The sequence below is a fragment of the Merops nubicus genome, unplaced genomic scaffold (assembly GCF_000691845.1).
Source record: "Merops nubicus isolate BGI_N331 unplaced genomic scaffold, ASM69184v1 scaffold17948, whole genome shotgun sequence".
Classification (NCBI taxonomy): domain Eukaryota; kingdom Metazoa; phylum Chordata; class Aves; order Coraciiformes; family Meropidae; genus Merops; species Merops nubicus.
Window position 1 is genome coordinate 1,902 of NW_008625279.1, and position 9,572 is coordinate 11,473.

The 9,572-nt window shown below is 51.3% G+C and overlaps 1 protein-coding gene across 1 annotated transcript; it reads right to left on the minus strand.

The window, feature by feature from the left end:
- Positions 1-244: 244 nt before the first annotated feature.
- Positions 245-3,541, minus strand: LOC103778064 (beta-galactoside-binding lectin-like). Its single transcript, XM_008945632.1, has 4 exons — positions 3,533-3,541; positions 2,261-2,340; positions 769-940; positions 245-388 (listed from the first exon to the last, which is right to left on the minus strand). Exons 1-4 carry the CDS (start codon positions 3,539-3,541, stop codon positions 245-247), a joined length of 405 nt encoding a protein of 134 aa, XP_008943880.1.
- Positions 3,542-9,572: the final 6,031 nt, after the last annotated feature.

The following is a 9,572-nucleotide window of genomic DNA, read 5'->3' on the forward strand; positions in this document are numbered from 1 at the left end:
TGTCCCACTATATTTACCTAGCCAGGCAACTCAAGGCTGTCTGAGGCCAGGCAGGGATTCTTAGTGTATGGAGAGATAGCATTCATCAGCCTACTTTAATTAATCAGCCTACTTTGGTCCCTCCAGCAGCGACCAACCCATGTGGCCTCGCAGTGTGAAACAGATTAGACTGAGACTGGGTAGACCAAAACTCTTCTTTATTGATCACTTTTCTGTATCTTTGAGATGGAGGCATCAAGGGAAGTTATTCCCAGCTGATGGACTGAATCGTGAAGTCTCCTTGCGTGTCAAAGTAGTCAAAGACAGCGAGACCGAGCCGGTTGGGGAATGTGAACTGATGGCCTGGCAGGTGGACTGTCAGATCACCTTGGTTGACACTGAAAGCGATCTGCAAGACACAAGGAAAAGTCAGAGTAAGTTTCTGCCAAGATACCTTCAAGCCTTTCCCCTCCACACTGTTGCTGTGCCACCCTTTGCTTTGCAGGATGAACGTGCTCAGTGGCATAACCTGCTCTTCAACAGCAGGAAACAAGAGGTGTCTAGTCCCTACTCAGATCAATAGTAGCATCCCTTTGGGCTAGATGGAGCTTGCACATTTGATCCCCACCCTCCATCACTGCTCAGAGCTCTGGATGGTGGCACTGGCCAAGCAGGAGAAGCCAGCCACCCCCAGTACAGTTCTGAGACAGGCCCTGTAGCTGGGTGCCCTGTGCTGAACACCCTCCCTCCATCAGGGCATGTAGAGAGACAGCAAGTGACAGTCCTCACCTCTGCTGTGCCCCCCTTTTGGAAAGGGAAAACAGTCTCCCTGTGCTCTGCACCCCACTCATCCACCTTCTTCGAGTTGCACACGATGGTGTTCACGTCACCATGTGCATCAAAACGGGGGTTGAAGTGAAGCCCGAGGTTGGAGGCATCCTTCCCCAGATTCATCACAAAGCTGCAGAGAAAGAAGACATCCATTCTCTTCTAATCAACACACAGCAGCATGTTGCTCACTACCATGAACATATCTGGGGCTGTTGCTTTAAGCCCAGCTGGGAGTAACCAAAAAACCACTTTGCTAAACCACAGAGCTCCTAAAAGAGTTGGTGCTTTGCCAGTAAGGGGCACCCCTCCTCTGCTGGGGTGGTAGGATCCACAGTGTCACCCCTGGGAGAGACACCACTTGGTTTCCACAAAGCTTTTAAATCGGAGAAAGGTTCAGCACTTGACTCTGAATAAGGAGTCATCCTGCACTCAAACCAGCTCCCAAGGAGTCAGTTGCTTCTCACAGGTTTCTTTTCACAGCCCTAAACAGTTAGCTGGTGCTGCACCCTGCCTGACAGCCACTGCCTTGTCCCCACCCTGCAGGCAGCTGGAATAATTGCCATGGCATTAGCCCAAAGCAACTGCAAGGCCAGTGGGAGGAAGCAGCTTCCTAGCCCAGTGTCCACCTTGCCTCCAGGCCTCTTACCCAGATGAGAAGAAAGGAGGTATATTATTTGAAAGGAGAAAGCCCAGGAGGCTTCACTCCAACAGTGTCAAACTTCAAAGGCACTGGGAAGAGCTGGGACATGTTTACTGGAACACCACTAGTGCTGGTACAGCAGCTCTGGGCTCCACCTTACCCAGCAAGAGGCCCCATCAGCCACAGACCTACACCAGGGCTGGGGGGCTGCTGCAGAGAGGCTTCTTTGGGGGCCCCAGCAGAATTAGTAGCACATTTCTGACTCTCACCACCTTCCCTCCCAACACCTGACAGGCATCTCTACTGGGTGAAATCAAACTTGATCAGCCTGAGACCTTCAGCAACATGCAGTCCACCCATTTGCACCATTAGCTGGAGCTGTGGCTTGGAGCATCCAGGACCTCCCAGCTGCTTGGGCTACCATCTCCTCCTGCCCAGCAAAGGAAGGTTCTGCCATGGTATCCTTACTCGTGGGCCACCTTTGTGCAGGGGAGAGGATGTGGCCATGGGGATGGTCTCAACCTCAATCTCAGTATAGACACAGCTTCCATTTCCATCCCCCTGCACTAGAGAGGATGTGGTCACTGCCAGTGCATGCAGCTGGAGCTTCACATCTGCTCTGGCTTAGCCCCTTGGCAGCAGCATGTGTCTGCAATGTGCATTAGGCCATGAGTCACCAGGAAGCACTGCTGTGGTGTTAACCCCTTCCCAACCTGCTCCTCTCCCACCCAAGGGAGGGATTCCTTCTGTAGCCCACCCCACCAGCAGAAGACAGCTCAGCCTGGTGCCTTGGCAGCACAGCTTACTTACCTCTTGGCACTGGGTGAAACTTTCCCCTTGACGGTGAGGCGCTGGCCAGGCTTGAGACCCAGGTTGGTGCACACTGGTCCCTGGGGAACACAGAGGCAGAGACATGAGCTCAGGACCTGCTGGCTCACATGCTCTGACTTGGCAGCTCTCCTGGCTGCTCTGCAAGACAGGGCACTGTGCTTTGGGTGGCTGGAGAGACTGGGAAGCTCCCTTCCCCCAGGGCATTGCATCCTAGAGTTACTCCTGTCACATGGGACAGGAGCCTTGTTTCCCAACCTTTCTCCTGCTGCTCTCATCAACAGATCTGTATTTCACAGCAGTACCTGCAAGATGCCATCACACCCACCCTGTCCCAAACACACCTGTCTGCCTTGGGGGGCTCTCTTCATCCCACACAAGGATGGAGCCTCTGCTCCTCCTAGCTTGGATTCAAAATTCAAGCCTTGCCCAGGGACTCAGACACTTTGCTCCCAAAGCCTGGACTTTTCTTTTGTAGTTTTTGAAGGCTCAGCTTTTGCAAGAACATTCTCCTGCTCCATGTGCACACTTTTCCCCACTTCCTCCAAGGGAAATAAAGTACCCTGGTAAACCCACATGCACTCTTTTTTTTAATCCCAGCAGAGGCAAGAGTCCAAAAAACATTAGGAATCTTTTCCAATTTTAATAAATAAGCTTGCACTCAGGACACTCTCTGATTAACTAGCCTCAATCTAACAAAAGATTAATTAATTAAAGAAGTGCAATCACAATCTTCCGATACAAGCATCTCCTCAGCAGCCCTTGACACTCACAGGACACTTCTGTATAGCACATTTCCTTCCAAAAAAGAGAGAGAGAGTGATTCAGTGACTCATGAAAACTTCAGCCAGGAAGCAAGCAGCGAGGCTGCCCAGAAGAGATGCTCAGAGAGCAAAAAAACCTTCCTGCACTTACTTCCCCAAAGCAGAGCTGCTGAAAAACAAGTTACCCCAGCTTAGGAGCCAACCCAGCAAGGACCACCCTACATACCTCCCCAAAGGGCTCCTGCAGGGAGAAAAAAAAACCCAAACCAACAAAAAATCCTCAACAAAACAAACACTCCTGCCAGAACAAGAACTAGCAGCCACCCCTCTGTAATAGAGGGGCAGCACAGAGCCTTCATCCTCAGCATCAGGCACTCAGCTCTAGCAGACCCTCTGGCCCAGGGCATGAAGAGCAGGTAGAAGATAGTTCAAGCACCACCACCTCCAGCCAAGCTGCTGCCCCAGCCCCACTCCAGCTTCTTCTACTCACGCAAGACATGGTGCTGTGCTGCAGGCTAATGCCCCTCTCCACCAAGGTGCAAGAGTCCTGGGCAAGTAGCTGAAGGGGCCCCACCCTTGCCTTTAAATAGATGGAGAGCTGAGTTGTCCCAGCCCTTCACCACTCTATCCACCAATCAGGTGGAGAAAAGAGTGGGAGGGGTTGGTTTTGGGGGGAGGGAGGGCCCGTTAGGCAAGAGCTGTCTCCTCCCACTCTCACCCAGGCTCCTCTCCAGGATGCTAAGCTCAACCCTTCCAAGCAGGCTGCTGGCCCCTCCAGGAGGAGATCCAGCTGTGTGTGGCCATGAAGCCAATGGAAAATAGTTTTACAATGAGTGTTTTACTAGCCAAGGTTTTATCCCACACGGAAAATGGTCAGATGGATTTGGACTTGGCGGGAAGGGTTTGGGAGGAGGGCTGAGCTCTTCAGCTCTGGCTAAATGAGGAGCAGGAGAAATATCACTGAGTGTGCACAGAAACACACAGCACCTCAGAAGACACCAGGAGCAGAGGACTGTAGCTGGATTCAGGGTCATCCAGCTGCACGATCAAGCCTTGCTGTCCCTGGAACCTTCCTGGGTACTGACCCATCCCTTACCCACCTGCTTTTGTAGGAACCAAAGGAGAGAAAACAGTCCTTATTCTGCAGAACCCCTGTACACCCTCAAAATCATAGGGTTCACCTTAGCTGTAGGGCACAGCAAGCCAGGAGGATGCGAGGAAGAAGTTCTTCCCCATGAGAGTGGGGAGACCCTGGAATGGGTTGCCCAGGGAGGTGGTTGAGGCCCCATCCATGGGGGTCTTTAAGGCCAGGCTGGATGAGGCTCTGGGCAGCCTGATCTAGTGGGAGGTGTCCCTGCTCATGGCAGAGGGGTTGGAACTGGGGGATCCTTGTGGTCCCTTCCAACCCTGCCCGATTCTGATCTGTTTTAGCAGAGGACTTAGTAGTGTTGGCTTGATGGTTGGACTCAATGATCTTAAAGGTCTCTTCCAACCTAAAGGATTCTATGATGTCATCTTAGAGAGGTGGGGAGGAATTAGGAAAGCTCAGTGCACGGCTCTTACACCTACCCTGAGCACACTTTTGGGGCTGAGGAACAAGGGGAAGGAGGGAAGAGGCTCTGCTACAATAAGCCATAGGAGCTCCATGGCTTTTATCTGTGTCCACGTTCTCTTTGTAACCAGCATGATTCACTCAGGGTGAAAGGATTCCTTTGGAAAAAGTTACCCAATTACAACATGGCTCAACTGTAATTACACTGAAAGAGGAGGGAAAATATTCAGGCAGAGGGCCAAGTCTGTGGCTTAAAGCTCTCCTTGTCTAAATCACAAGACGCTTTGTGATTTCCTGAAGAGGCCCAGAACTGAAACTCACTGAAACACTTTCTTCTTTTCTTTCTGTGAGGCCCATCAGTTCCCTATCTCGTGAGGACTTGATAGTCCTCATCCCTTTTGCCCCCACCAAGCACAATCCCAGCAGCTGTCACCCCTGGGTGTGCCCAGTTGGTGCCATCAGTGGCAGCAGGAGGAGCTGGGGGGGTGCTGTGATTTAACCCCTGCCAGCAACCAAGCACCAGGCAGCTCCCAGTGGGGTGGGGAGGGGAACTGGAAGAGGTTAGTTAGTTTAATAACTCAAATAACACGAAATATCATAATAACGACAATAATAAAAAGATAATAATTGTCATGAAAAGGAATATAACAAAAAGAGAGGGAGAAATAAACCCTGAGGAAGACAAGTGGTGCACAGTGCAGTTGCTCACCACCTGCTGACTGAAGCCCAAGCAGCAATCCTCCCCTTCCAACTCCCAACTTCCAGCTAGCTCCCCCCAGTTTATACCCTGAGAATGATGTTCCATGGTATGAAATCTCCCTTTGCCTAGCTCAGGTCCTGGCCGTGCTCCCTCCCAGCTTCTTGTGCACTTGCACTCTAGCAAGACATGAGAAGTTGAAAAGTCCTTGATTTCCTAGCAACAACTAAAACCATCTGTTCATTATCAGCATTCTTCTCATACCAGTTCTGAATCCAAACCATGGCAGCTACTAGCTACTGAGAAGCAAAATTATCTCCATCTCAGCCGAAACCAGGACAGAAGGTCAGGGAAAGGCTCCAGCCTTTGGCCAGGTTGCTGATCACTCTGTGTTGCAAGGGGGCTGGAGCACAGGCCAAAGTGGACTTCTCTAACATACCTGCTCCCTCTTTCCCCCTCTGGAAAAGTGCCTCAGGGTTTGGCCCTTGAGCCTGATCCAAGTCCCAGGGTGTGAGATAAGGAGTGCTCCTTACTAGTAGGAGAAAAAGTAACTAGAGTCACACAACCCTCTGCTTGGGATGTGTGTGTAATTAAATAAATTCCTTTCAAACCCCAGATTTCATGAGAATAAACCCATGCAAGGGACCCCAGCCATCTCTCCAAGGAGCTGAGCTGCTGCTGGAGCCATGGTCTAGCAGGTTGCAGGGCCAGACCAGGAGGGACTGTTCCCTTGCAAGAAATGTTGGACTGGGAAGGGAAATATGTAGATATTTGCTCACTTAGAGGTGGAGATGGGAGAGACCATTTAAAGGTCAGGGTAGGTTCTGTGTTTCCTGCAGGATTTCTGGCAACTGGGCACTGTAGCTGAGCCTTAACAGCCAACAGCTCCTTGAGTTTTCCCTCTTCAGGGACCTTCCTCCAGATGCTGCTGGGAAGATTAGAGACCAGGTCATAGACAAGAGGTGATAACAGGGGACAGCAACCCAGAGGAGACACTAGAAGGGCTATTTACAGCAAGGAAATTCAGCCTTCAGACCTGAATCTATCTCAGGCAGCCTGTGCTTCTCTGATGGAAGTCCACGTGTCTCCACCAACTTTCAAGGAGCCTTATATGAAATGGCATTAGCGTGACAGGCCAATACTACAGGGTAGGGTGCCTTGGGGTTGCCTGTTGCCTGCAGGCCATGAATTACCTCCATCAATACAATGCCACATCTCCTTTCCTACCTCTAGGCTGGAGCCCCCATGAGGAGATGACAAAATCTAAAGCTCCAGGGTCAGTGTCCTCCTAAGGCATGGCTGAATTCAGGGGAGGGGAAGTCCCTGCTCACTCTGATGGCACACAAGAGATGGTGTCCCCATTATTTTCAGGAGGAATGTGGCAGAGGAAAAGCCACTGTGGGTTGAGGAGGGCAATCTTCACCTCCTGTCAGTGCCCTCTTGTTAGCCTTTCCTTGAACAATGTCCCTGTATGCTCACTCCTCCTTGGAAACTGCCCTTATAGGGTGAGCAATCCCACACAGTCCTCAAAGAACAGCTTTTGGGGCCTGAGCTAATCTCCTGGCACCAGTTGTGACCCATCGTTCCCACAGAAGGGATTGGCCATCCCAACCTGTAGCTAGGGCTGCCCATGGTCTTCACTGTGGCTCTTCTCCCAGGGCTTCAGCCTTCCTCCTGGACTCTCCTTGACACCCAAAGAGCCCATGCTGATCTCTCTGTGCTGAGACAGCACAGTTTCTGGAGCTCCTAGCTTTCCATATGGCCATTCCCACCCCTCCCAGATGTAATTCAGCTTTGGCTGAAGAGGGAAACGTGGTTGCTAAGGGTGAGTTTCACCACTGGAAGAACTTTGATGGAGGGTCTGCCTTCTGCTCTGCCTGATAGGCACTGCTGTGCCTCAGCATACCCAAAGTGGTGCTGCATGCTGAGGGCTGGAGTCCAGCTACTGCAGGTTCTGAGGTTGAGCTGAACTGAGCCATTGGGGGGCTCTAACCAAGGTGGTTTGGCAGCTGCCAAAGAAATAGCCCAGTCATGACTCTGGAGGTCCACCTGTAGACGTTGCTACACCTTTCCACTGGGAGAGTGTCCTCGTACCTGCTCAGCCACGTCGTGTTGTGTGGGCTGTGGTATTTTAAGTTCAGGACTAGGTGTGCTAAACTCAGGTTTATTCTATGGTGGAGGCAGAGCCTTATGTCAGGAATGAGCCACAGCAGGATCTCCCAAGCTTTGCCTGCTCTGACACCTCCAACCACATCCAATTTCCTGCAGGAGGAGCCGTCTGTGAGGCTCCAGCTCCTGCTGACTCCAGAATCTCTGCCTTCATTAAATCAGTATGGAAATCTATTCCCCATTGATGAAGATAATCCTGCGAGTGTTATCCAAGGGAACCTGCACAAGGGGATTTAGCTGGGCAAGGCTGAAGTTACAGCTTGGGGAGGCAGGAATGACTCCTGCTCACCACACTGGGATGGGTTAGACACTGAAACTCGACGTGCAGCCCTGCAGCTCCCCAAATCCACGTGCCCCACCTCCTCCCTTGCACCTCTGGCTGCTCACGTCGGGCTTTGTCTCACCCCTGGGGTGCAAACCCTCCCTGGGCACAGCGTGGAAGGGAATATGCCTGGTCTGCCACGCAGGGTGGTATCCCTGTGGCTGTGGGAAGGGCACAGCACCCTGGCTGGGAGGGCAGGGAGGGAGTCAGCTGCTGGGTGGTGGCTTCCGGCAGCACAGATCAGCCTGTGTCAGCCCACAGAGATCGTTTGCCCAAGCCCTGCAGGTCCCTTTCTAGGGTGCAAGAACAGCAAGAAGCCATCAATGTTCTGGGTGTGCTCCTCCACCTGGGTGATAGGCTGGTGGACTCCTCATCTGACAGTGCTAGAAATCCTGCCAGCTCAGCAAAAAAACCCACCGAGCCTTCCATGGACTTGGACCAGAAGGATCCTGGCAGCGAGGCTGGAGCAGTGGAATTAGCAGAGCTCTAACCCCAGACCTCCTAACTGGGAAAGCTTCAGGCCATTTGTATTTCAGGTGAAGAGTACTTGGCCCAGAGCACCCCAGCCAAGGCAAATGGAGCCTGATGATTTTGGGAAAGCACCTTCTTGGTTTCAACATGGAGAAGTTGCTCTCAACGACGAAGCCTTGACAGGGTGACTGCTGCCTGTAGAGGATTTCCAAGCAGGTGCAGGTTGGGAAAAGCCTTGGAGCAAGTCAGGCAGTCGCTGCTGAGCCAGGAGAGCTGGAAAGTGGATGGAGTAAGGCTGAAGTTCTCCTCTAGGCACAGTGCAATTTGGGAAGCTGTATAACTCTGCCCCGCAGTTTGAAACTGAATCTTTTGCTCCTTTAAAGAAAACGGGAAGGTTTTTTTTCCCTTCCAACCAGTGGCACGGATTTCCAATTTCCTTTAAATAAATTGAGCTGAAGAAAGAGAAAGAAAGGAAAAAGGAGAAGTGAAAATGAGCTGGGGGGCAGCGTGCTTTGTTCAGGCACCGCAGGCAAGGTTCAAACTTAACCTTTCAGAAATGACCCGTTTCGAAAGCAGAGCTACAAGCTCAGCAAATGCTGACTGTGGAGGGGGAAAACGTTGCCATTGCTTGCCTGGCCCTCAGCTCATGACTTCCAGAGGGCCTCCAACAGAAGCCCAGTGCCACCAGTGCAGAAGAAAAAGGGAATAGTGTGCTAAAATATGAAGCTAAGGAATGTTTCTGGGCTGCTGGTCAGTGCTGGGAGTTCAAGGACGAGGAAACACAGCTCCATGCAGGAGGTTCAGATGTTTTGGCACTGATGTGCCAGAGCAGGAGAGCTGCAGGCTGCTGAAGGATTGTGGCCACTGGCTCTGTGTTGCTGTAATACCCAAATTAAAAAAAAAACAACCTCAGAAATCTGCCATTTATTGAGCTATTTCAAGCCTAGAAATGACCTGCTGAGGCATATTCCCTGTCTTGGGTTGTTGTCTGGTAAAGTGGCTGTTAAGAGACGCTGGGCAGACGTTTGTTTGCTCTACTTAATATGCAGCCTGTAAGTGGATGCTGTGTTTGAACATGTTGCAGCAAACCAAACGCTGGTTTCAGCTCTTCCAAGAAACAGTGCTTAGGAGAAGTATGTTTTTGGAATACAGGCACGTTCTCCTGCAACACCCTTGAGACCGAAACTCAGCTGCCTGCCATTTTTCAGCAAGTTATGTGTGTAAAAACCAGCCTGGAATGATCATTCTGAAGAAAAGGGTTGCCTTGAATAGGTTTTGCTGGACAGAGTGATGAAGAAGCCTGAAAAGACCCTTTTCTG

Bases quoted from the DNA above. Each gene is read 5' to 3' on its own strand.
- LOC103778064 (XM_008945632.1), bottom strand. The intron at 941-2,260 runs GTAAGTAAGCTG...CTTTCTCTGCAG, and splicing joins GTTTCACCCAGTGCCAAGAG to CTTTGTGATGAATCTGGGGA. The intron at 389-768 runs GTGAGGACTGTC...TGTGTCTTGCAG, and splicing joins AAAAGGGGGGCACAGCAGAG to ATCGCTTTCAGTGTCAACCA.